The sequence below is a fragment of the Mobula hypostoma genome, chromosome 1 (genome assembly GCF_963921235.1).
Source record: "Mobula hypostoma chromosome 1, sMobHyp1.1, whole genome shotgun sequence".
NCBI classification, from domain to species: Eukaryota; Metazoa; Chordata; class Chondrichthyes; order Myliobatiformes; family Myliobatidae; genus Mobula; species Mobula hypostoma.
Window position 1 is genome coordinate 47,568,410 of NC_086097.1, and position 27,246 is coordinate 47,595,655.

The 27,246-nt window shown below is 39.6% G+C and overlaps 1 protein-coding gene across 3 annotated transcripts; it reads left to right on the forward strand.

Annotated features, from left to right (window-relative positions):
- Positions 1-76: 76 nt before the first annotated feature.
- zfyve21 (zinc finger, FYVE domain containing 21) lies at positions 77-27,081 on the forward strand. 3 transcript variants are annotated; one of them, XM_063047973.1, is made up of 8 exons: positions 83-261; positions 4,256-4,306; positions 5,943-6,111; positions 16,221-16,296; positions 20,520-20,611; positions 21,135-21,188; positions 24,056-24,198; positions 26,028-27,081. In XM_063047973.1, the coding sequence occupies exons 1-8, from the start codon at positions 136-138 to the stop codon at positions 26,061-26,063; spliced, it is 747 nt and encodes a 248-aa protein (XP_062904043.1). In that variant the 5' UTR covers positions 83-135; the 3' UTR covers positions 26,064-27,081. The 3 variants fall into 3 exon arrangements, with proteins under 3 accessions (XP_062904049.1, XP_062904043.1, XP_062904055.1); XM_063047979.1 differs by lacking the exon at positions 4,256-4,306 and having other exon boundaries at positions 77-261; XM_063047985.1 differs by lacking the exon at positions 21,135-21,188 and having other exon boundaries at positions 87-261.
- The last annotated feature ends 165 nt before the right edge of the window (positions 27,082-27,246 follow it).

A 27,246-nucleotide genomic window follows, 5' to 3' on the forward strand; every position in this document is an offset into this window, starting at 1 on the left:
GTCTTTTATCTGATAGGCTATTATTGTTTTTTGCCTAGTTGAGGCGATACCTGAAAGAGTTGATTGGCTATAGGTAACAAATCCTGACAATTGATTGGCCACAGTGTTGGACAGCGTTTATGACATTTCGGTATCATGGCGGCGACGAGCGAAGGGAAGAAATTGGTGCGCAGTCCTAGTGGGCTTCGCATGGTACCAGAAAATGGTGCTTTATGCAGTCCCTTCTCACTTGATGAGCCCCAGTGGGTTCCCGATAGAGAGGTAAGCTGTGCTTCTGTGTATTTTAGCAGCAGTCTGAGCGGATGTTTTAACTAGTGATTATTATTGCTGGGCAGGGCTGCAGCTGAGCACTCGGAGTGCCTTGGAGTCTCCTACCCCAACGTGGTTTGTTAATGTAGGAAAATCTGAGGTGGAACGTCAGAAATGCAGAACTATAACGGAGACAGAGCAGAATTTGTCCTGGGATTTTCATTGAAGGTCATTGACCTGAAACGTCAACATTGTTGCTGTCGTGGCGTGAGGACATTGAGCATTTCCAGTTTCTTTGGAAAATTTTGTACCGAATCTGTAGTGTTGACACAGCTGTAAATATTAGTGGCTTAGTTAGCCGAAACGACATCGAATTCGATGTGTTGTCGATCATATGGGATGTGGTCTTTGTTTCAAAACAAAGATGAAATGACGTCTGTTGAAATATGCTGTGATCTTGTAACAGACGAATTTTTTTTGAAAGCGAAGAACTTTGGATCTATTTAGTTTGACATGGTTTTTTAAAAAACATTCAAATAAGCCGTGATCAGGCGAAGAGACTTTGCACTTATTTTGTCAAGTATGCCTAGATTGATTTTTACAGTTCATAATTTACTGATACAAACTCTCCTGCATCGTGTTTACATCTTTCTATGTAAATTATGCCAATTTAATGTCGACGTGTATGCACTTTTGCAGTTTGATTTATTCAACTGGACAATATAAACCCGGAAAAAAACACAGAAAAAAAACATCGCTTCAAACGAGAAGTCCCATCCTGTGTTTTTGCTGTGAACTTGCGTTTAAATACTAGTGATAAATAGTATATTGCTCTATGTAGATATTCAACGGTGTGTGGAAGATTATACACACACAATAGAGTATGCTTTATATGGTCCTACATATAGCCCTACACAGGACTAGTTTGAGGATCTCCCTCTCTCTCCTATATGCTAATTTGTCATCACCTTCAGCAAACTAAAATATGGCAATGGAGCTGTGCCCAGACTTGTGGTGCACCTGGGTTGATGGTGATTGTGGAAGAGATGCTGCCAATCTGTACTGATTGGGGTCTGCAAGTGAGGAAATTGAAGAGCGGAAATATTTTGTAATTTACCATTAATGACTATCAGTGTAACTTTGAAAAGTAATGTGTAAATGGTTAATTCCTTAACACAGGGAATAAAGGTGGAAAACATGGTAGGTATAGTGAACTGAAAATGGGAAAGGCTCTCAACATTATAGAAAGTGCAGCAGAAGGGTACTTGGGACAAATAGGTGCTAAGAAGTAAAACTGATGCATTAATGTTGTCTGTAAACATAGGAAGGACCACTGGTATGTTTGCAGGTGATGCGTCAACATTGTGAACATAGGAAGTACCACCAGTGAGCGTTAACATTGCCTGTGAACATAGGAAGGACCACCAGTACGTTTGCAGGTGATGTGTCAACCATGTCTGTGAACATAGGAAGGACCACTAGTACATTTGCAGGTGATGCGTTAACATTGTCTATGAACATAGGAAATACTACTAGTACGTTTGCAGGTGCTAATGAGAATCGTTGGTCTTTTTCCATAGAAGGATAGTTGTGGGTGCAATAAAATATTGATCGATTGGTGAGATGAGCAGAACAATGGCAGATGGAAATTTAATCCTGATGTTTGAAAGTGATGTACTTTTGGAGGACTAATAAGGGGAGGACAATGCACAATGAAAGTTAGGGCTTTCTAATATTGAGGAACAGATGGACCTCCATGTACAAGTCCAAGACAAAATGACGAAGAAGGTACATGCATTTCATGCCGTCATTAGCCAGGGAAGTTATAGTACAATTTTCAAATATTAGTTGGGTCACATATGGAATACTGCGTACAGCTTTGGCTCTCACAATATAGAAAGGATGTGGTTGCACTGGAGAGTGTGCAGAAGAAATTCGTGAGTGTGCTGCCTGGGTTAGTTGGTCACTTGTGAGGAGAGACTGGGTAGGCAGATTGTTGTCTTGGGGCAGAGGTTGAGGCCCTTCCCTGTCCAAGGCACACAAAATTTATAAGAGAGGTGTTGAGGGTAGGAATCCTAAGGCAGCAATAAGTAAACCTAGAGGACAGAGATTTGGAATTAGAAGTTTTTGGAGTAGCTGGATTCTGGAATGCACCACCAGAGTAGTTTGTGAAGCCAGATAACCTCTCAATTTTTGAAAAATATCTTGAGGTCTTGAATCGGCAAGGCTGCTTACCAAGTACTAGTAAATGAGATAAGTTTAAATACTGTATGTACTTGACAGAGTTGAAGGATATGGTCCTACGACTTTAAAAAATAGTTTATTTATTTTGGCTTTGTTTCTCATCCAACCTTTTGCAATCCTGTCCTTATCAACTTGAACTCAGATGACCAACTTCATTTTGCAATTTCCTATACATTCAGATTGGCAACAACGTCTCCGCAATCTCCACCTGCACAGGTGCATCACAAGGCTGTGTGCTTAGCTGTGCTTTACTTATGATTTTGAGGCTAAGCACAGCTTCAATGCCACACTTAAATTTGCTGATCACCCTTCTGTTGTTGGCCGTATCAGAGGTGGTGATGAATCAGCATTTAGGAGGGAGATTAAAATCTGGCTTAATGGTGCCACAGCAAAACCAAAAAGCTGATGATTGACTTCAGGTGGAAGAAACTGGAGGTCGAAGTGCCAGTCAGGGGTGTTGGAGGATCAGTAGTTTTAAGTTCTTTGGCAATATCATTTTGGAGGATCTGTTCTGGGAGCAGCACGAAGTGTCGTCACAAGGAAAGCGCGGCAATACCTCTACTTTCTTACAGATTTGCACAGATTCGGCATGTCATCAAGAACTTTGATGAACTTCTATATGTGCACAGTGGGGAGTATTTGGACTGGTTGCAACTCCACTGTCTAACAAAACCCAACAAAAAAAATGGTTGCAGCCCAGTTCATCACAGGAAATGTTTTCCCACCATTGAGCATTTCTACAAGCAGCACTGTTACAAGAAGGCAACATCCATAATCAAAGAACCCCACCACCTAGGCTATGCTCTTTTCTTACTTCTGTGGTCAGCAAGGAGGTATAGAAGCCTTAGCTCTCACACCACCAGGTTTAGGAACAATTATTATCCTTCAATCATCAGGCCCCTGAAACAGTGTGGATAACTTCACTCAATTCAACTTTGAACTGATTCCATAACCCATGGACTCACTTTCAAGGACTCTGCAACTCATGTCCGTGGTCTTCTCTATTTATCTATTTATTTATTTGTATTTGCACAATGATTGTTTGTCTGTCTTTGTGTGTAGTTTTTCATTGATTATGTTGTATTTCTTTGTTCTACTGTGAATGCCTGCAATAAATTGAATCTGAGTGGTATACACTAACTTGTACATACTTTGATATTAAATTTACTTTGAAATTTAAGCTTTGTTTTTGTGTTTCTAGCATATAATTTTGAAGCCTAAATTTGGCAGGTACAGAGAACTGAAAATAAGAGAAGGGTCTTAAAATATTGGAGATGGTGAGAGGGTAGTAGTCACAAGGCACAGAAATATCACTTGACAGGGAAAGACATACATTAGCATTGTATATCAATATAGGATGTATGATGTAGTAAATTTGAAGATTATTAGTGCAGTAGATGGAAATGTGGTTGTGGTTACATGATAATTGATAATTTGGTTGGATAAACGGAGAATAGCAGATTAATGGAATAGGCCACTTAATGCCCTATTGGATCAACATAATCTGTAAGGCAAAGTGTTCCCATTCTTGCACATGAATGTCCTTTGCTTTACAATCAATACAGAAACAAGATTTGTTAGTGCTTCAATTAAGATGACAATTAGCTATTAGACAATTACCTGTAGAATACAGTTGCTTATAAATTAAACAAAAGCTGCATAATATAAAATTTCCAGAAGGTCCAGTCAGAAATAAAACTACTTGGTGGTCAATTTTTGACTTAAAACTTGTCTCTGATGTCATTTGTATTTCTATTCCTAGTGCCCCAGATGTATGCAGTGCGATGCAAAATTTGACTTTCTTACCAGGAAAGTAAGAGATTTTGTATTTCTTGCCAATTTATTGTGGATTTTTTTGGTCTTTATTTGCTGGCTTCCACTGGCAAATAAAGAAAAATGCTCAACCCAGAAAAACAGTAAACTTATTTTGCTGCAATGGGATTGGATATTGTGTTGTTTACAGTTAGTATGATATCTTACTGCTTCTAACACACTAAATTGATATTTTTACACTTTCTGCATGTTGGTATCACATTAGCATTCCTCTATGTAATTTTATATGTAGAATTACTCAACACACACAAATTGCCGGAGCAACTCTGCAGATCAGGCAGCATCCAGGGAAGGAAATGAATATTCAATGTTTCAGGCCGAGACCCTTCGTCAGTACTAGAAAAGTGGGCAGAAGCCAGAATCAAAAGATAGTGGGAGAGGTTGGGGGGAAGGGTGGGGGGAAGGAGCTTGGCCATGTTCCTCTAGCATTTTTTGTGTGTTGATCCAGATTGCTGTAGTCTTTCTTGTGTGTCCAGGTAAAATCAACTGTCTGCGTACATTACTGATGAAATGATCATTACTAATCTGTTTAATTATACTTGGCTTCATTAGTATCAGAATCAGTGTGTGCTTTATTCCTGTCTAGTCCTTTCAACCAGACCTGGTGTTATGATTAGATTTTTTTTTAAAGATTAGCTTTATCTGTCACATGTACATCAAAACATACAGTAAAATGTGTTGCTTGTGTCAAATTAAAGCAGCGACGATTGTGCCGGGCAGCCCGCAAGTGTCATCATGCTTCCAGTGCCAATATAGCATGTCCACAACACGCTAACCCTTTTGTCTTTAGAATGTGGGAGGAAACCAGAGCACCTGGAGGAAACCCACATGATCACGGGGAACATGTACAAACTCCTTACAGACAGCAGTGGGAATTAATCAGTGACTGATTTACAGCTGGCACTATAAAGCAATTGAGCTACCAAGCCACCAACCAGTTAATAGGGCAAAAATGAAAAGGAAATAGAATATGTAGTCTTCAAACAGAATCTATATTCCAAATGCACATGCACTGGAGAATTCCAGTGTGAATCCCAAATTTGACTTATTTTTTTCTGTATTGCTAGATCCCACATTTGTAAGTACAATAAAGGTGTTTAAATATTTGCTTGAAACTTGGCATTGCCTACGGAATACATTTAAGAATTAAATCATGCACTCAAGTGGCATTTCCAAAAATTTGATGTAAATCAGTTTCTGTGATCCAATCCAATCACACCTGTACTTTAAATACTGCCCTATCTCTAGCATTCTGACTGGAAATCATCATCTTTATGTTACTTTCATACAGAACTCAGTGTTTAATCTGGTACAGTAATAGTTAGCTGCCCATTTCAGTAGGCCATTGAATGCAAGCGGCTACAATTCTTATTGCATGTGTTGTGGGCAAATGAATATACTTTTTTCCTACTGGTTTCACAGGGATTGCAATCTTCCCAATTCCTGAAATGAGGCAAACAAATACTGGAGTTTATAAAGTATTGTTTTAATCTGGTGTATTCATTGAATCTGGAACATAATTTAAGATTTTTTCAATATTTGTGAATATTAAATTAACTTTGAGTTCCAATGACAGTTTTGATTTTTTTTTATTCAAACAATTCTGAAATTTGCAGCATCACTGCAGGAGATGTGGCAAATGCTTTTGTGACAAATGTTGCAGTAAAAAGGTACCTCTTCCACGGATGTACTTCATAGACCCTGTGCGGCAATGTGCTGAGTGTGCGTTGATCTCCCAGAAGGAAATGGAATTCTTTGACAAACAGATTAAGGTGCTCATAAATGGTAAGAATTGTTTTCTTCAAGTAAGACTTTTTGGTGACCTAAATTGTGACTTTAAAGGAACTTTGAAATTTATGAATGGAATTGATATGACTTCTTTTGAAATTTTTTGGAATGAAAGTTGTTGAAATACAGGAATGAATAAGACTGTAAGACTAGAAATGTTTAACATACTGCAAATAATTTGAAGTTTAGAAACATAGAAACATAGAAAATAGGTGCAGGAGTAGGCCATTCGGCCCTTCGAGCCTGCACCGCCATTTATTATGATCATGGCTGATCATCCAACTCAGAACCCAGCCTTCCCTCCATACCCCCTGACCCCTGTAGCCACAAGGGCCATATCTAACTTCCTTTTAAACATAGCTAATGAACTGGCCTCAACAGTTTGCTGTGGCAGAGAATTCCACAGATTCACCACTCTCTGTGTGAAGAAGTTTTTCCTAACCTCGGTCCTAAAAGGCTTCCCCTCTATCCTCAAACTGTGACCCCTCGTTCTAGACCTCCCCAACATCGGGAACAATCTTCCTGCATCTAGCCTGTCCAATCCCTTTAGGATCTTATACGTTTCAATCAGATCCCCCCTCAATCTTCTAAATTCCAACGAGTACAAGCCCAGTTCATCCAGTCTTTCTTCATATGAAAGACCTGCCATCCCAGGAATCAATCTGGTGAACCTTCTTTGTACTCCCTCTATGGCAAAGATGTCTTTCCTCAGATTAGGGGACCAAAACTGCACACAATACTCCAGGTGTGGTCTCACCAAGGCCTTGTACAACTGCAGTAGTACCTCCCTGCTCCTGTACTCGAATCCTCTCGCTATAAATGCCAGCATACCGTTCGCCTTTTTCACCGCCTGCTGTACCTGCATGCCCACTTTCAATGACTGGTGTATAATGACACCCAGGTCTCGTTGCACCTCCCCTTTTCCTAATCGGCCACCATTCAGATAATAATCTGTTTTCCTATTTTTGCCACCAAAGTGGATAACTTCACATTTATCCACATTAAATTGCATCTGCCATGAGTTTGCCCACTCACCCAACCTATCCAAGTAACCCTGCATCCTCTTAGCATCCTCCTCACTGCTAACACTGCCACCCAGCTTCGTGTCATCCGCAAACTTGGAGATGCTGCATTTAATTCCCTCATCCAAGTCATTAATATATATTGTAAACAACTGGGGTCCCAGCACTGAGCCTTGCGGTACCCCACTAGTCACCGCCTGCCATTCTGAAAAGGTCCCGTTTATTCCCACTCTTTGCTTCCTGTCTGCTAACCAATTCTCCACCCACACCAATACCTTACCCCCAATACCGTGTGCTTTAAGTTTGCACACTAATCTCCTATGTGGGACCTTGTCAAAAGCCTTTTGAAAATCCAAATATACCACATCCACTGGTTCTCCCCTATCCACTCTACTAGTTACATCCTCAAAAAATTCTATGAGATTCGTCAGACATGATTTTCCTTTCACAAATCCATGCTGACTTTGTCCGATCATTTCACCGCTTTCCAAATGTGCTGTTATCACATCCTTGATAACTGACTCCAGCAGTTTCCCCACCACCGACGTTAGGCTAACCGGCCTATAATTCCCCGGTTTCTCTCTCCCTCCTTTTTTAAAAAGTGGGGTTACATTAGCCACCCTCCAATCCTCAGGAACTAGTCCAGAATCTAACGAGTTTTGAAAAATTATCACTAATGCATCCACTATTTCTTGGGCCACTTCCTTAAGCACTCTGGGATGCAGACCATCTGGCCCTGGGGATTTATCTGCCTTCAATCCCTTCAATTTACCTAACACCACTTCCCTACTAACATGTATTTCGCTCAGTTCCTCCATCTCACTGGACCCTCTGTCCCTTACTATTTCTGGAAGATTATTTATGTCCTCCTTAGTGAAGACAGAACCAAAGTAATTATTCAATTGGTCTGCCATGTCCTTGCTCCCCATAATCAATTCACCTGTTTCTGTTTGCAGGGGACCTACATTTGTCTTTATCAGTCTTTTCCTTTTTACATATCTATAAAAGCTTTTACAGTCCGTTTTTATGTTCTCTGCCAGTTTTCTCTCGTAATCTTTTTTCCCCTTCCTAATTAAGCCCTTTGTCCTCCTCTGCTGAACTCTGAATTTCTCCCAGTCCTCAGGTGAGCCACTTTCTCTGGCTAATTTGTATGCTACTTCTTTGGAATTGATACTATCCCTAATTTCTCTTGTCAGCCACGGGTGCACTACCTTCCTTGATTTATTCTTTTGCCAAACTGGGATGAACAATTGTTGTAGTTCATCCATGCAACCTTTAAATGCTTTAAAACCTTTAGGTCTGTGTTTTAAGTTTATTGTCATTCAACCACATGCATACAATTAAATGAAACTACTTTCCTTTATGGCCAAGGTGCAAAACACGGTACTGTACACACACTGCACATACAGTCAGAAAATTAATATCAGCACAGGTCACTGAGTGGCATAAGCGAAGACTGACGGATTGACAGAAAGTGCGAGATAAGACAGTATAATGTCACTGACACTATTATAACAAAAACAGGCAGTTGTGTGTGTATGTGCATTTTACACAGTGCCAATAAAAAGAGTATTCACCTCTTTCCCCCCCCCCCCATGGAGGTTTTCATGTTTTACAACATTGATTCACAGTGGATTTAATTTGGCTTTTTTGGTACTGATCAACTCTTTCATGTCAAAGTGAAAACATTTCTACAAATTGGTCTAAATTTATTACCATTATGAAACACAAAATAATTGCCTAATTACTCACTCCGTTCAAGACAGTATTTAGTAGATGCACCTTTGGCAGCAAATACGGCCTTGAGTCTGTGTGGGTAGGTCTCTGTCAGCTTTGCACATCTGGACACTGTAGTTTTTCCCCATTCTTCTTTACAAAACTGCTCCAGTTCTGTCAGATTGCATGGGGATCGTGAGTGAACAACTCTTTCATGTCCAGCCACCACAGGTCTGGACTCTGATTTGGCCACTCCAGGAGATTATGATTTGGCCAGTCCAGGAGATTAACTTTGTTTTTAAACCATTCCTGTTGCTTTATGCTTGGGCTCATTGCCTTGCTGGAAAACAAATCTTCTCCCAAATCACAGTTCTCTTGCAAACTGTATCAGGTTTTCCTCCGGTTTTCCCTGTATTTTGCTGCATTCATTTTACCCTCTACCTTCACAAGCCTTCCAGGGCCTGCTGCAGTGAATCATCTCCACAGCATGATGCAGCCACCACCATGCTTCACAGTAGGGATGGTGTGTTTTGCTTACGCCAAACATAGCATTTAATCTGATGGCCAAAAAGCTCATTTTGGTTTCTTCATACCATAAAACCTTCAGAGTCCCCCATATGCTTTCTGGCAAACTCTAGTCAAGATTTCATGTGAGTTTTTCCTCAACAGTGGCTTTGTCTTTGCCACTATCCCTTAAAGCTCTGACTGGTGAATCACCCTTGCAATAGTTGTTGTATGTGTAATCTCTCCCATCTGAGCTACTGAAGCTTGTCATCGGTCTCTTGGTGGCCTCCCTCACTAGTCCCCTTCTTGCACGGTCACTTAGTTTTTGAGGACGCTCTGCTCTAGGCAGATTTACAGCTGTGCCATATTCTTTCCATTTCTTGATGATTGACTTAACTGTACTCCAAGTGATATTTAGTGACTTGGATTTTTCTTATATCCATCTCCTGACTTGTGCTTTATAATAACCTTTTTGCAGAGTTGTTTGGCATCTTCATGGTACAATTTTTGCTAGGATACTAACTCACCAGCAGTTGGACCTTCCAGATACAGTTGTATTTTTACTTCAGTCAATTGAAACACCTTGACTGCACACAGGTGATCTCCATTTAATTAATTGTGACTTCTAAAACCAATTGGCTGCACCAGTGATCTGTCTGTCTGTATCTTGTTTTACGGTGGCTGGCACCCAGCTTAATGGTGCATTACCGCCACCTTCTGCTCCGGAGTGTGCCATAGACGTACATTCTAAATCCCTTCACCCAATACATATATATGTGTGTGTGTGTGTGTGTGTGTATATATATATGTGTGTGTGTATGTATGTGTATATGTGTGTGTGTGTATATATGTATGTGTGTATATATGTATGTATGTGTATATATATGTATATATATATATATATCTGTCTCTCCTCCTCGCCCCCCATCCTCCCATCTTTGGCCATCCTAGTACCCTATTCCTGTTTATCCGTCATATCCTATAAAAAAACCCCTGTACCCCTTAAGAAAGCTAAAAATACCCTAACCTCTGCTCTCTCACCCATGCCCAGCAACCCTTTTAATGTGAATTCCTGCACCCCCAATTCCCTTAGTTTAATTCTCATCATGTCTCTCTCTATCCCATACTTGCTGCAACTCAGAACTACATGTTCTACTGACTCCTCTTCCTGATATTCCTTACACAATCCTGTCTGGTGTTTCCCTATCGTTTTCAATATTTTGTTTAATGCACAGTGTCCCAGCCTTAACCTAGTCCACACAGTTTCCTCTCTTCTGTTTCCACTACCTACCCTAGTACCTGCAACACTCTTTTGTATTTGATATAAATGCCTCCCTTTCCCCTCCCTGTCCCATCTTTCTTGCCACATTTGGTTGACTTTTTCCCAGATTACACACTTAACCTCTGCTTTACTGATACTAATGTGCATTTCTATGTTTTCTTTCTTTAACGCTCTCTTTGCCAACTCATCCACCCTCTCATTCCCCTTCACCCCTACATGTGCTGGAACCCATAGAAATTTTACCTGACCTCCCTGATTTGCAATTCTTGCAACTAACTGAAGGACTTCATAAAGTACATCTTGCCAACTGTTCGTGTGAAAAGGCCTTAAGCTTGCTAGAACTGAGGATGAATCTGAGCATATCAATGCTTTGACTTCTCTGGCTTTCTGCACCCATTGCAACGCAACCAACACTGCCAGCATCTCCACTGTAAACACCCCTAACTTATTAGATGTTCTTCTGCTGATTCCAATTTCTTTTGCTGGTATAACCACCCCAAACCCTGTCACTCCTGTTTCAGGTTCCTTCGCACCATCCATATAAATGTGAGTATAATCACTATACTTTTCCATCACATGACAGTTAAATGCATTTACCAAATCAGTTTTATATCTTTCTTTCCTTTTTACCTCTTAACAAATGCCAGTCTATGTCAGGCCATACAAGCTTCCATGGAGCTACAACCGGATAAACTACTGAAGGACTTATCCTTAGATCAAACACTCCACATTCTTTAGCAATATCATTCCCTACCTGACTAGAGGTATCCCTCTGAAACCTCCCATTTTCCCAGCACTCCTGCAACACTCCTTTAGCAGGGTGAGAATCATTGTGCCCCTGCAAGTTAGCCCAGTAATTTGCCATCAGTTGCATCCTTCTTAGTTCCAAAGGCATTATTCCCATTTCTACCTGTAGGGCTGACACTGGTGACGTTTTAAAAGCCCCACTGCACACTCTCAAAGCCTGAGCTGAATCACATCCAGTTTCCTTATAAGAGACCTAGCTGCTGATCCATATGCTATATTTCCATAATCCAATACAGATCTTACTAAAGCCATATACATTCTCTTCAAAGCTGAACAACTTGCTCCCATTCCCTACCAGTCAAACATCTCATCACATTTAATACTTTTGTACATTTCTCCTCAACTTTCCTGATATGGTCTGCCCATGTTAATCGTGAATCAAATATAACTCCCAGAAATTTAAATGATCCAACCCTTTCTAATTCAATCCCATACATCCTTAACTTCTTCCCTACCTCAATTCTTTTCCTGGTAAAAAATACAGTTTGAGTTTTTTCTACTGAAAATCTACATCCCCAATCATAACCCCACTCCACCACTTCATCAATTGCTTCTTAGTTTCCTGATTATATGCTCCATGTTCCTGCCCCTTTTCCACAGGGCCCCATCATCCGCAAACAGTGACCACTGGTACCTTTGTGAAGACACCATTGATCATAATGATGAAAAGTAACGGGCTAACCACACTACCTTGAGGTGTGCCATTTCCCACTATGTACTGCTTTGATAATTCTGATCCAATCCGAACTTGAATTTTTCTACCGAACAAAAAAATCTTTAATCCAATTAAAAACTCTCCCACCAACCCCCTTCTTGTGCAGTTTAATTAATAATCCTTCCTTCCACCTCATATCATAGGCTTTTTCAATGTCAAAAAACACTGCAACTACGGATTCTTTATTTGCCTGGGGCTTCCTTATTTCAGTCTCTAACCTTATCACTGAGTGCATGGAATTCCTTCCCTTTCTAAAACCACTCTGATAATTTGCCAGCATTCCCCTCTTCTCAAGCTCATACGACAACCTTTCTGTTATCATCCTTTCCATTATCTTACATATATTTGATGTTAATGCTATTGGTCTGTAGCTAGTAGGTTTTGATGGATCCTTGCCAGGTTTTCTTATAGGAATTACTACTGCTTCTTTCCATGCACTTGGTAATCTTCCCTCCTCCCACACTCTGTTATAAAAATGCAGCAACTTCAAGAGCGCTCCTTCTCCTAGATTTTTTAGCATCACAGAGCATATCAGATCTTTCCCTGGGGAGGTTGGTCTCGATCTCTTTATTGCTCTCACCATTTCTGCTAACGTAAATGGATCATCAATTATATCATCTGTTCCTTCCCTCCTGTTTAACACACCTGGGTGTTGACTCATTGTTCTTTCCTTTCTCCTTCTCCCTTCTTCAGACAAATTTGCTGAACTGTGTATCTGTACAAATGCCTTGGCCATGACCTCAGCCTTATCCCTACTGGAGACTGTTGTTTCCTCCTCAGATATCATTACTGGATATTCCCATTGCCTTCTAACTCCTCCCATCCTCTTAATCATTCTCCATACCTCTCCCACAGGTGTTGTTTTTCCTATTTTGTTGCAAAAACTCCTCCAACTTGCCCTTTTAGCTTGACGTATAGTTCTTCTCACCACTGCCTGTGCTTTCTTGTATTGAACCAAATGCTGCATATTATGGGTTCTTTTAACTAGCCTGAATGCTGTATTTCTGTTTTTTACAGCCTGACAACGTTCCTCTGCCCACCATAGTAACTGCACCAGTGATAATTTGGTGTGTCGGATTAAAGGGGGTGAAAATTATGCAGTCAATTGTTTTATGTTGTATAGTTGTAAATAATTTAGATCACTTTGTAGAGATCTGTTTTCACTTTGACACAAGAATTTTTCTTTTTCTGTTGATCAGATCCAAAAAAGCCAAATTAAATCCACTGTGACCCAATGTTGTAAAATAATAAAACATGAAAACTTCCAGGGGGCGTGAATACTTTTTATAGTGTGTATGCATGTGTGCGTGCCTCTCTCTCCCCCTGCCCCCCAGGGTTCAGTGCAGTATCGGTGCTGTTCTTAGTAGTGTTCTCTTCTGGACCAAGAGCTCATATGTTGTGCCCCAGATTTGTTGGAACCACTCTCCTAGTCCAGGTGTCACAGGTCCAGATGCTCCTATCGCCACCGGGATCACTCTGGCCTCAACCTTCCACATCCTTTCTATCTGCTTTTTCAAGTTCTGGTATTTCCCCAGCTTCTTGTATTCTTTCTTTCCGATGTTACTGTCATTCAGGATTGCCACATCTGTTACTATTGCTTTCTTCTGTTCCTTGTCCAGTATGTCTGGTTGGTTGGCCTGTACCTGCTTAACAGTCTGTATTAGGAAGTCCCACAGGATCTTAGCTCTTTCATTCTCCATTACCTTCTCGTGTGTTTCCCATTTGGACTAGGGAGTGTCCAATCCACACTCAGAGCAGTTATTCCTGTACACAATTCCTGCAACTTGGTTGTGCTGTTCAGTGTATGCTGTCCCTGCCTGCATCTTGCACCCTGCTACTATGTTGTGGATGGTTTCAGCAGATTCCTTGCACGGTCTGCGTCTTGTGTCTTGTCTGGCCTGATAGGCCCCTGCTTCTATTGCTCTTGTGCTCAGTGCCTGTTCTTGTGCACCCATGAGTAGTACCTCTGCTGTCTCTCAGTCCTGCCATTTCCAGCCATTGGTAGGACTTTCTTACATCAGCCACCTCTCATATCTGGTGATGGTACATCCCCTGCAGTGGCTTGTTCTGCCATGGCCTCTGGTCCCCTGGCTCTGTTACACTGGCTTCTATTTCATAGCCTCTGCCTGCTGTCTGAGGTATTCTCCTAGCAGTTCATTCTTGAAGGCCATCTTTCTGACATACTCATGGATGTTTCACATTTCTTCCAGGACTGTGGCCTTGACACATCCAAGTCCCTGTCCGCCTTTATTCCGGTGGGTGTACAGTCGCTTGATGTTGGACGTTGGATGGAATCCTTCATGTATTGTTAGTAGTTTCTGGATCTTGATATCAGTGGCTTCCAGTTTGTTCCTTGGACAGCACACTATTGCGGCTGCGTATCTGATGACTGGTTGACTGGTAGGATGAATGCGTTGATGGCTCTGATCTTGTTCTTCCCATTCAGCTGGCTTTTTAGGATCTATCTCACTCTTCGGAGGTACTTGGATGTTGCAACCTTCCTTGTGTCCTCATCTTGGTTTCCATGTGCCTGCAGGATCCCCAGGTATTTGTAGCTGATGTGCCCCGAGGTGAGGTTCGAACTTGCATTCCCCATGTACAAGGTGATGCTATTACCTGTGCGCCATCTGTGAGGTGGGGTTTGAACTCGGATTTCCCGATCAGCGCACTCTGCAATGTTGCTGTGTTGCATCATGGTGTCTCCCAATTCAGAATGTGATAGCAATCCTCTGTTGATCGCTGGTAACCAGTTGTTGTTCTATGAATGTGGATGACAATCTTCGTTGTTGCCAGAGTCCACAAATGCAGTTGATGTATCCTTTCATGTGGGTTGTTGTTGTTAAAGTAGCATTCCATTAGTTACATGTTGTCCAGTTACGTCCATTTATGATTTGTTCCAGCAGCCAGTTTCTCGCTAGGTGGTCCTGGTTCCCTAACCATTAGCGCGGACCTTGTTAATCTGGGCAATGTCCGAGCTGGCATGACTCTTCTTGTTCTTGTCACTCTCATCAGGAGGTTTTTGTGGGCAGATGTAGCATAAGCACGAGGGTCCTGCCCAAGACCCCTACCAGGCCGTCTCCACCGGGACCTTGGAGACTGGACGTTTTCCGGTGTTGTCTGTATATGTGTCTCTTTCTGTCTCTCAATAAAACATGTAAAAATGGACAGTCAGACAGACTGTACGTGTGTGCTGGGTGGCAGCAGGATATGAAGCCTAACAACCTGGATGCAAAAGCCGCTACTCAGCCTGGCAGTTCTGGATTCCTATGTTGCAGGACCTTCTGCTGGAGCAGGAGGTCAAAGACATCATATAGTTATGTTATAGGCTTATCCTAAATGATTCCTGTGTACACCATCTATATGGTGTTATTGTGAATATTTGGGCTGTTGGGTGCCACACAGCCAAAGTTCCATTCTGATCTTAGCACAAGCATGTGTAGAGTAAAAGTCGCTGGATGGATATTGGAAGTAAAGGGACAGTTTCACTTACGATATTTTAACCCAGGATCAAAGAGCACATCTACCCGAACTTACTCAGCATGGGTACAATGAATGGCGTTATTATAAATGATTGGGAAGCTGTTATTGTTTTTGTATAATGTAGTTATGGTGTATTTGATACTTATCAACAATTAACAGCTTAATTACATTTTTAAAGTTGACAATTTGAGATCTGGTAAGATCATTGGCCTATTGTGCTAGATGGTGAATGAATGGTGTCAGTTACTCATTGCATTTACACAAACTTTGAATGGTGAAATTTGATTGGAAATTAAAAACAGTGTGAATCCTTCACCATGGGATCTGGAGTCCCGGAGAAAAGGGTCATGCTAACTATAACCCGTCAGAGAGGAAGAAAAGGCATTGGTTACACTAACCAAGAAGTAGAGGTTAATTTATCCTTCTCAAACACATAGATTAATCTTCTCATAGACAGCAGGGAACATTTGGAAAAAGTTTCACTTGTATTTGCATGGATAAATTCCAACTTTTTAAGGGCTGTTTATTGTGCATTTCTGGTGATTACCATAAATCACACTCCTGACTATTTGTTTTCAAGGGGCTACGTTCCTTGTAACTTGTAGTTTCTTGGAGAAAAGTGAGACAATGAGTTGTCGGCTGTCAAACAACCACAGGTAAGTTCACTGTAGTAAAATGTTCTGTGTCACTGGTTTGCAACTCTTTAAAAACAATTCTTTAAAACTCTTAACAAATCTTGCAACTCTTTTAAAAACAAATCCCTATGTGTTGTGGGGTCCTTCAAGATACCTGCAAAACTCCCTTATTGAGGATAACGTGGCAGTAAAGTTAACTTTGGGCAAAAGAGATACTTTGAGCAAGGTGGATTGTATTGTGAGGAAAGATTGGGCAGACTGTGCTCGTATTTGTTGGAGTTTGAGAGGTGAGAAGACTTGATTAAAAGCTGTAAGGTTGCATTGGGTCTTGAAGGTGGATATAGAGGGGATATTTTTCCTTCTGGGAGAATCCAAGTCTGGTGGTGGGGGGAGAGAGAAGAGAGTAGTGACAGTTTAAGAAACATAATGTAGTGAAACCTTTTTCCTAAGAATCACCAGTCTTTGAAATGCTCTTACTCATAAGGTTGTGGACAGTCTTTAAATGTTTTAAAGTCTGAAGTAGAAAGATTGTTAATGACAAGGGGCGAAGGGTTAGTGGTGGTTGATGGAAACGTGGAATTGAAGCCATTATATTGGTGGAGAAGACTTGTTGGTCTGTTCCTAGTTGGTGTAGAAAATTAGTCATTCTATCAAAACTATATGCATGGGTGATAAATGTAGCTGTTGTTTATGGAATGCAAAGGACCAGTATATTTTTAAAATGAATTTAAAGGATTCTGAATTAGCCTGGTGTTAAGCAATTCTTGCTTTCTTTAACTGTCAATTACCACATAGTCCAAATCCACAAAGTTGTAATGTTGTCTGGAAAGGAGCTGAAGAGCTCCGGAAATTTCCCAGTACATTTCCCAATGTCTGTACTTTGAAAATGTTTCATACCTTCCTAGCCTGTTCTACCACTCTATAGATGCAGTGACATAGAAAACAGTGCCTCAGCTTTGGGTTGTTCATTGCGAATGTGATGTAGAACCAGGGAAATTGGCAAGGTTCTTGCAGTTTTGCAATCATTTCTTCAAGCTTTCAGAACAGAACTAAGATGGTTAGTGCATTTTTTAAAAAATATGGACATCATTGGCAAGTTCAGCAGTACATTTCCTGTCTTTAGATGCTTTGGGAGAAGGTGGCTGCCATCTCGACTCCGCAGTGTATTTGATGAAAGTACACCAAATAGGCTTGGAGTTTCAGATGATAGAGAGTTCGCAGTGCATTTTCAGGTCACAGTCGTGTAATTTGGAAGGGAACCTGGAGGTAGTGTTCCAAAGTGCACCTGCAGCCCATGGTAATAGCGATAATGTGTTTGAGAAGTGCTTTTGGAATAATCCATGCAAGTACTGCTACTTGCAAGTTGCAGCAGCTCATCTCATATACTCACCGCCCTCTACCTTTGCCCCCTAGTGTTGACAGCATTCTCCATTCTAAGGTTGGAGCAATTTCTTTTATGAAGTTTGCTTGATTAACAGAACAACTATGCTTGTCAAAAGAGGGTGGGCATTCACACCCGGCTCCTGACAAAACAAAGCTCTGCTACAAAGATGACTGCCATTTTTAGCACTGAATGCATCTAAGTGCTAAATGAAATTGCAGAGTAGGCCAAACTTGCTATGAGACAGAATCCTTCATCTTGGGAATTAACCTAATGAACCACCTTTTCAACTGCCTGTAATGCAGTATATCAGAATTTTAAACCAGGAGACAAAACAGTTTTTCCATACATCTATATTCGGTACAATTGTAATAAGAATCCCCATTCTCCTTGCAGTGAAGACCAATTTTCCACTTGCTTTCCTAATTAGAGTGGCTAAAGCTCCCCTAATTTGTTTTACAAGGACTTGATATGTAACAGGATTTTGAGTCCCTCATGACTGTGTGGCTAAGCACAGCTCCAATGCCATGACTGTCAGTGGCTAAATCAAAGGTGGTGACAAATCAGCATAGGACAGAAATTGAAAATCTGGCTGAATGGTGCCACAGCAACGATCTCTCACTGCATGTCAGCAAGACCCAGGAGATGACTATTGATTTCAAGAGGAGGAAACCAGAGAACAATGAGCCAGTCTTCATCAGCACATCAGAGCTAGAGAGAGTAGGCAACTTTAAATTTCTCAGTGTTACCATTTTAGAGGACCTATCAGGCCTAGCAAATAAGTGCAACTATGATGAAGGCTTGGCAACACCTCTACTTTCTTGGAACTTTGCAAAGATTCGGCATCACATCTAAAACTTTGACAAACTTCTATAGATATGTAGTGGAGAGCAATGTTCCCTTTTAATTCATAATGACCAGTGTGCACAAAAAATCTTGTGTAGTGCAATGTTTTGCCCAGTAACAATGTGCGCACTGAATAACTTCTTCAATAAAAACGATATAAATAAGCCAGTTCTAAAATCTGGAGACAGATCATTGCAAACTCCATGTTGTCAACTCTGCCCACTTCAGAAACCAGAAAAGGAAATATGATTGTGTACGAGGTAGAAGGTGACAATCTTTTAAATTCCTTTGTGTGATAGTAGCAAACGTTGTGTGCAGACGTATACGCGCACACCTTACAGGGAACATTGGTGGAGAGTATTTTTTTTCAATCTTTTTATTGATCTAAAAAGAGCATATATACAAACGAGAGTTATCTCAAATATATAAATAATACATAAAGAAGGTGAAATAAATATTATCAAAATCATGCATAATATTACTGATATAGAATGAATAATAAGGAAAAAGATAATTAATTCTCCTCTTAGCAATTCATGAGAGTATACTGACTGGTTGCCTCATAGCCTGGTATGGAAACACCAAAGCCCTTAAACAGAAAATACTACAAAACTTAGTGGATACGGCACAATCCATCATGGGCAAAGCCCTCCCCGCCATTGAGCACATCTACAAAGTGCTGCCACAGGAAAGCAGCACCTGTTATCAGGGCCCCCACCATCCAGGTCATGCTCGCTTCTCTCTGCTGCCATCAGGAGGGTGATACAGGAGCCTCAGTACTCACACCACCAGATTCGGAAACAGTTAATACTCCTTAACCAGAAGAGATAACTTCTCTTGCCCATTACTGAAATGTTCTCACAACTTACGAACTCACTTTCGATGACTTTTCATCTCATGCTCTCTAATTATTGCTTAATTTTTTTCTTTTGCGTTTGCACAGTTCGATTTTTGCAGATTGGTTTTTTCTCCATCCTGTCGGTATGGTCTTTCGATTCTATTTTGTTTCTTGGATTTACTGAGTATGCCCACAAGAAACTGTCCAAAGACGTCCTGATTAGCAGAGTAATTCGTCATTGTAAATTGTCCTGTGATTACGTTAGGGTCAAATCAGGTGTTGTCATGGGTTACTGGGTGGAGTGGTTTGAAGATTCGGAAGGACCTATTTCTGCGCTGTATCTCTAAATGAATTAAAAAATTGTAATAAGTATGTTTTTTACGAACTAGTCAAGTTATCTGTAACCAGATCAAGATTTTTTTTGCATTTAAAGGAAATAGAAAAGCTCATGAAGCTCACAGTGGTTTGAATGTAAATGCAGATATCATCCCTTTCCTAGTGGTGTGAAAATAACAGCTGAAATACAATTGTGTGATTTGAGGTTTAGCAGGGAAGTTAATATTTAATATAGAACTGAAGACTTAAAATATAAGTACCAGTGTTTCCTTTGAATCATTAAAAGTAGAAGCACTAAAGGTGACCAGTATTTTTCTGGAATATCTTAAATTTTCTAGTTGTTACTGCAAGGAGAAGAATCAGATCAACATGTGTAAGAGGTTATAAGCCAACGGTACTCTTTCTAGATATCTTTTGGTTTGAAGTGTAAAATTTTCTCTATTTCAACTTCTGTCATTTTGAGTCCAAATTACCAACAGCCACAGCAACTGCTGATGTGGTTAGGCTCCTTGTTGGCATTAATACTTTAAGACAATTTGGCTTCAATACAGACTTGGTGTAAAATCATACGTTGAGCCGCATATACATTTTGATAATCTGAGATGCTTCATATAGAGTAATTTGTACTAATTTCGTACTTCAGCCATATGGGTAAAGTGTTAGTGGATAGGAAATGTCAAGAGTCTGATTTTTGGGAACTGGCAAGGGCAAGTGGGTGAAAGCCAAGAAAGCAAAAGGTGAGATGTCTGGATAGTTTGTTTGCTGATTTGATTTTATAATGGCAGTCTTCAAAATATTTTAGTTCAATATTTTTATTTAATTATTAATTTCAAATTTTGCTAGGTATTTATATCTGGATGGAGAAAATCACTTTGAAATTGAAGTTGCTCGGATTATAAATGTTCAGGTGCTGACTGAAGGTTTTACTCCTGGAGGTAATTTTCAATATGCTAATTACACAAATAACTGATTTCAGCCGTAACAACTTTGGTAACTCTAATTTCAGAGAAAATACTGCTTTAAAGATCATTGGTTTAATGATAGATTCTGCAGCTGGAACTGATGGGACTTGTGATGAGAAACAGGTTGGTCGTTGGATAGAAATGATCTCTGTAGGAATTGCCATTAGTTCAGGTTAAGCCCTGTAGGTCAGTGTTTTTGTTTGGACTGGTTGAAATGTGAAAAGAATAATAGCTGACGTGCCGCCCATAACTGAACAATGGATTACATTGACAACTTTAAAATTAGCAGAACATGGATTGCCTTTATTTTCTAAAATATATCAGTGAAATGGAATTTTAAAAATTTAATTTTGGTTTGCTACCTTAAAATTATGATTTTTAAGTTAGGGGTATTTGTGTGCTGAATTAGATGGACGACGTATTTTCCTGATTAGAATGGCCTGAAACTAATCCTTCTTTTCAATGCCTGCTGCTGCTGCCTATCATCTTGAAACAGAAAAAGATATTCACACTTACACCAGCCTACTGGAGAACCCGTACATTACTGAAGGTTAGAAGTATGATTGTAAAATTAACCCACAGTGTGCTGATTTTCTAATTGTGTTTTGGAGTTTGGCTTCTAATATACCTTCTGTTAGTTGCTTTGTGAATGATGTTTTTCCTGTGAGGAATAATTAATGTAGTTTCAGTTGAACTAAACTCAGTTGCTGAATCTGAGTTTGCAATGCATTGCAAATTACAAGATAAACTCCCCTAAAACTAAGCATTTTACAGTGTTCCCTCTTTGCTTGCTTTTATATTGCATGAGCTCTTTGCTGCAAGTAGAAATAGTGGCATTATGCTTCCAAGAATATTATGTTAATGTCTTATTCAGCTTGCATATTTCCATCTTATTCAGCATATGCAATATCAAACGTAGGTGACGTCCACACTAGACCGGATAATTTTGAAAACGCTGGTTTCACGTAAAAATGATAGGCGTCCACACCAGGAGTTTTCGAAAATACTTCCGTCCACATTAAAACGGGTAGTTAGGCGAATCTCCTCTTACTGGGTATGCGCAGGACACACAGAAAACAAGCGAAGAGGAAATGGTATACTTGGTGCACCTTTGTCCAATTACAGACTGGAAAAACTTAAACGGAAATTGCCAAATGACGGACAGCTGTTGGCTCTCGCGCAGGAGGACTTGAAACTAAAAAAACAAATACTGGGGCGTATGGAGGCAACCGACAGGGAGTTCACGGACAGTATGACCCGGCTGACGTTGAACATTGAAAAACTGACTAACTCTGTTGCAGAGGGATTTGCAATGATGAGGAATATGATGGCTCTCCCCCAGTACCAACATCTTCCCCGCTCCCACAGAGGGGTCACCCTGGAAACACTTCCCACAGCCATAGTCTCTTCACTGATGAAAGGGATAACAGGTTTTTTAAAACCTCCGGTTACCCCGTACACACTACAACGCCCATCCGGCGTTTTCAGATTTAAACACTCTGGAGAACATTTTAGAAAAGCTCCGTTTTCAGGGGAGGAAAATGCTGTTTCAGTGTGGATGGAGGGTCAAAACAAAGAGAAAAATCTTTGGTTACGGATTTATCTGGTCTAGTGTGGACATAGCCGTAGACTGGACAACTGTTTTGCAGAACAGCTATGCTCTGTTGTTATAGCTATCTTGCATGCCATTTCAAATCCTTTCCCCATTCCCACAACAAACATGTTTGTTCTCAACCTTCTCCATTGTCCAGGTGTAGACATATGCAAACTAGAAGAACATTATCATTTATTCCATCTAGGTAGCTTACAGACCAAAAGTAAACATTTGTATTTTCCATTTTAAAGTAAACTGCATTTCTTGTATTCCTTTCTCCTCTTCTGCACTTCTCACCCCCTCATTTCCACCTACGTAGATGGAACTATTAATCACACACTATACCTCCTCTCCCCTTCTAGTGTGTTCCATTTGGCCATTATTCTTTCATCTTGTTCCATTCACCACCTCCCTACAAGATTCCAACATTTGCAACCTCTTGTGTTTGTTTATTATCCTCTCCTCTCACCCCTACATCTATTCCCATTTTCCTGTACTACCTATTGTCCACCAATCACTCTCCAACCTTCACCCCTCTTCCTCATCTACCTGGATCCACCTGCCCATAATGTCCCTCCTCATTCGTTTCTGTCGATCACCTTCCTATCCTGCCTCACCCTTCCTATCCTTCTCACCTCTTTTATACTGGCTATCTTCCTTGTACACTGTGTCCTGATACAGGGTCTCAACCTGAAATGAAAACTTTCTCTTTACCCTCTCGGATGCCATTTGACTCCGAGTTCCTCCAGTTTTTAACTCCACACTCAATATCTGCAGTCTTTCTTGTTTCCTGTAAAATGGTGATGCTCATAATTGAATACCTTGCATTTATTTTGGGCTATTTGAAATCTTACTATTAGTGGGAAGATACAAGATCTACTTAACTAGAAAACTATCTGAAATGATTCTGGACTCTTTTGTTAGGTTAAATACAATGGTGGTGCACCGAGTTGTTTTGATTGAAATGTCTGGAATTCTTGCCTAGATCACCACTGCCCAAATTTGAAGCTAGTTCCTATCATATTTGGGATTTCTTCGTGAGGATGGGCCAGAGTTCCTATAGCTGGTTATTTGCTTTCTGATTCTACTGAATATATGGGTGAGAGAAGGAAGCAAATATGATGACCTTGAGTAAAAGAGGCGGTGAACTTATTTCCCACTAATCGGCCATCTTTTCAGAGTAAAAAGTGGCCATTAAATTTTGCACATTTTTATTTGGGGAAAATTCATAGTGGAAATATTTTGTAACAAAAACACATGGTTTTATGATGTTTTTTTTTACTCTTTGCAGTCTTGTTCTTAGTCACCCAATCCTGTAAACTCATACTTGCTCTATTTGTAATATAGATAGTTTTGATTAATCTGACCAAATTTTTGTATCTATTCAGTAACTGAATGACATATTTTATACTAAATTACATTAGATTCATATTAAATCCTGATTTTAAAATTTCTATATCTATAGGATGACATACTTGAGTTAAAGAAATATAAAACGGATATGAATTGTATCACAGGAAGCATTATCCATGAGGCAGAGGAAACAGCTGTGCTGAGTTTCCGATCTGGGATTGTTGTTTCTTCCCCCTTTTGTCTTTATATTCTGGGATATGGTGGGGGAGGGTAGTTAGCACAACTTGCAAAGGAAGTATTCATGCAAGCTTTAAAATAGAAATTACCTGGAAAGGAAATTTTAGTAATTTTTTATTCTTCTCAGAGGGGAAAAGTTTTTTGGTGAAGTTGCTATGTTGCACAATATGATCATGCAAGCCTAATTAGCAGTTCACTTTTCAACCAAATTTATGTTAATCTGTAAATTTCAGGTGGCAATACTCGTGCCACAGGGATGCTGATCCAATACAAAATTTTGGGGTCTCAGGAACCAAAACAGCTGAAGTTAAGTGCATCTGATGATTTCAATAGCAACAAGAAGATGGCTGTTGGTTGGCTGGCTGCTATGCACAAGGTGAAGTTTAATAAAATGTTTTGCATATTCAAAAGACTCAGTTTCCATTAATTTAGAGCAAATGATTTATTTTGCTCTAAGTAATAAAGTTAGAATTGAATTGACAGTAATGTAAAATTCAGTTTAGAATACAGGCAAGAGGATGTAGGGGAATATCTGTCAAATGGTTAAGCATAAGGAATATATTGCCTATTTATTCCATTTTGTAATCTCTGAATCTGAAAGGACATAATTAATCTCATTTCGAAATTAAAGCCGACTCCTCAATGGTTTGCTTATTAGCCAACTTTAGAAAAGTAGTAGGTGAAAATACCCAGCGATAGCAATAACTTTTATAATTTTGACTGATTTATTGTTAGAGATTCCAAAAGCCTTGGCAAAGTAAATGTTGACAGGCAGGAGATGGCTTGTCTCTTAAAGGTGATTTGCATTTTTGGAGGGACAAATGAGAAGAGAAACATTGTTAACAAGAATGAGGTTGGACTGCAAATCTGCGCTTCCTACTCCTTGGATTACAAATATTAAATAGTAAAAATGAGTAAATATTAAAAATTAAATTATAAATCATAAATAGAAAATACAAAAATGGAAAGTAAGGTAGTGCAAAAAAACCGAGAGGCGGGTCTGGATATTTGGAGGGTACGGCCCAGATCCAGGTGAGGATCCATTCAGCAGTCTTATCACTTTTAAACTGCCTCAGAACCCACAAGTTGAAGGGGAATGTTGGAGAATCATTCTCGCTACTGACATACCATATGTGAAGATTATTCACTTCAATAGAGCCCATGGGCTTGCTGGAACTACTGAGAATGAGAATAGGCCACCAGTAAATGGTCAAGATAAAAAAAAATTAACATTTTTCAAAAAGGAAAAGTCGAGTTAATTTACTTAAGAGATGCATTATGGTAACAGACCCTTCCCAGCTGGTGCTACTGTGCCTACCCACTTAATTGGAAAATTGGGAGTCAGTGAGGGAATAGAGTACATAAGTATAAGTGTTTTCAGGAAATTGGGAAAAGGCCAGAGCAATAATTCTGGTCAAGAAAATATTAATTATCTAAAACAAAATACTGGAAACACTTCATTTTACTCTCTACAGTGCTATTTGATCCCTGCAGTTGTATTTTCAGGGTTTGTATTTCACTCATTAGTTGTATTGTTACCCAAGTTAAAAGGCAGTAATTCATGTTCCAGTAGTCTGCAAATGTAATCCAGGATGATACTTGAGTGCACAAATACAAGGAAATCTGCAGATGCTGGAATTTCAAGCAACACACTTAAAAGTTGCTGGTGAATGCAGCAGGCCAGGCAGCATCTCTAGGAAGAGGTACAGTCGACGAAGGGTCTCAGCCTGAAACGTCGACTGTACATCTTCCTAGAGCTGCTGCCTGGCCTGCTGCGTTCACCAGCAACTTTTGTGTGTTGCTTGATATTTGAGTGCAGTATTTATCTGAATAATCAAGAATACAATGGTATGAATTGGAGAGCAGGGGAGTCCTGGCCAATATTTGGCTATCAAAATTCACCACTGAAAGACTATAATCCAATTAAAGTTGCAAACTGACAGACTATATGTAAGGAATTGTTAATACTTATGCTGATGACCTCTGCCCAATTTGAAGATTTTGTTTATGTGGCATAGTAGAGACATTCATATTACTAGCCTTACCTGTATTTAAATACTGATACCAAATGGAAGGAACCTTTACATTTTCTTGCAACTATGACTGTTGTACATAATGCAGTTTTTTTTTGCATAGTGAAAATTGAACTGTACCATTCTTTCAACCCATCCCACAAATCATGATTATCTCTATCTCAATCAACAGGCAGCAAAGCTTCTATATGAATCAAGAGACCAGTAACCATTTCAGAATCCTGAAAAACAAAGATACAGCTGTCAGCCTGAAGAGGAATGGAAAATACTTTTTCCTGCTCTGGAGTACAGTCGGTTTTTAGTACTTTTGTATTAATGATTTTTCTGAAAACACTTAAAAATGCAGCAAATTTCAGGACTATTTTTGGTGCATTTAAATATTCAGTATAGTGCAATATAAATTTACAATGTTTTAAATGTAACCTTACATTTAAATTAAATTTGCTAAATATTAATCTATTTTTTAATCATTAACTGAAAACTGCACTGCAGTATTTTGCAAATATTATTTTAATGTTGAAGTGTAAGATTCTAATTACAAAAGTAGAAGATTGTTTGTGTAGACTTCAGTTCTGTATTTAGCAGGTAGTTTTGACCTGTGACTGAAGATTGAAAATGTTTACATTTAATTTTAATAGCAGGAAATGCTGAAGCCCACAAAGTGCCATCGTTTTGCTTGGATTTTATATTGTTGCTTTTCCTTTCCCCTAGAATTTAATTGATATACCAAAGGAAACCCCTCCCCCATTGTGGATGCTTTGCATAACCCTGCTTATTCCTGCAATTATGTATTGATAGGTTAAGAAAGTTATTGGATATTAATGTGTGAAGTCTGTAGCAACTGCATGAAAAAAACTGGATTGTTAGAAGTTACTTTTGAAGTACTAAAAGTTGCAGATGAGGTAATATTATACCAGTTTGTTGAATGTTCTGGAAACTGAACATTATGTATAAACCTAACTTTTTATTTCTTTGATTACTCAAGTATTGCATGTAGAGTCTGAATTTGAAATTTGTTTTTGATGCAACTTGGGGTGTGGGTAGAAAGAAGGGAAAGCAGACCAGCTGTTAAGTTTTCTGGACCAAATATTATAATTTAAGTTCTGGTTATGTACAGGACTCACCTTGACTAAAATTGTACTTTAAGTTTGTATTCATTCTAGATAAATATCTAATCTTTGGTCAGTTTCAAGCACCTTCTGTATAATAAAAAAAAATAAATTTAAGTTTGGGGTGATTAATTAAACTTGTTTCTTACTTCTGGCCAAACAACATGAATAGCTGAAAGACAGGTATTCATGCACATGTTCCATGAGCAGTTTTTTATTTGGCTTTGTAATGAAATCTTTTGATGCTGAGCAAAATTAAATAGAGCTATTTATTTTACTGGT

Bases quoted from the DNA above. Each gene is read 5' to 3' on its own strand.
- zfyve21 (XM_063047973.1), top strand. From the start codon at position 136: ATGGCGGCGACGAGCGAAGGGAAGAAATTGGTGCGCAGTCCTAGTGGG. The intron at 262-4,255 runs GTAAGCTGTGCT...TTCTATTCCTAG, and splicing joins AGTGGGTTCCCGATAGAGAG to TGCCCCAGATGTATGCAGTG. The intron at 16,297-20,519 runs GTAAGTTCACTG...AAATTTTGCTAG, and splicing joins CGGCTGTCAAACAACCACAG to GTATTTATATCTGGATGGAG.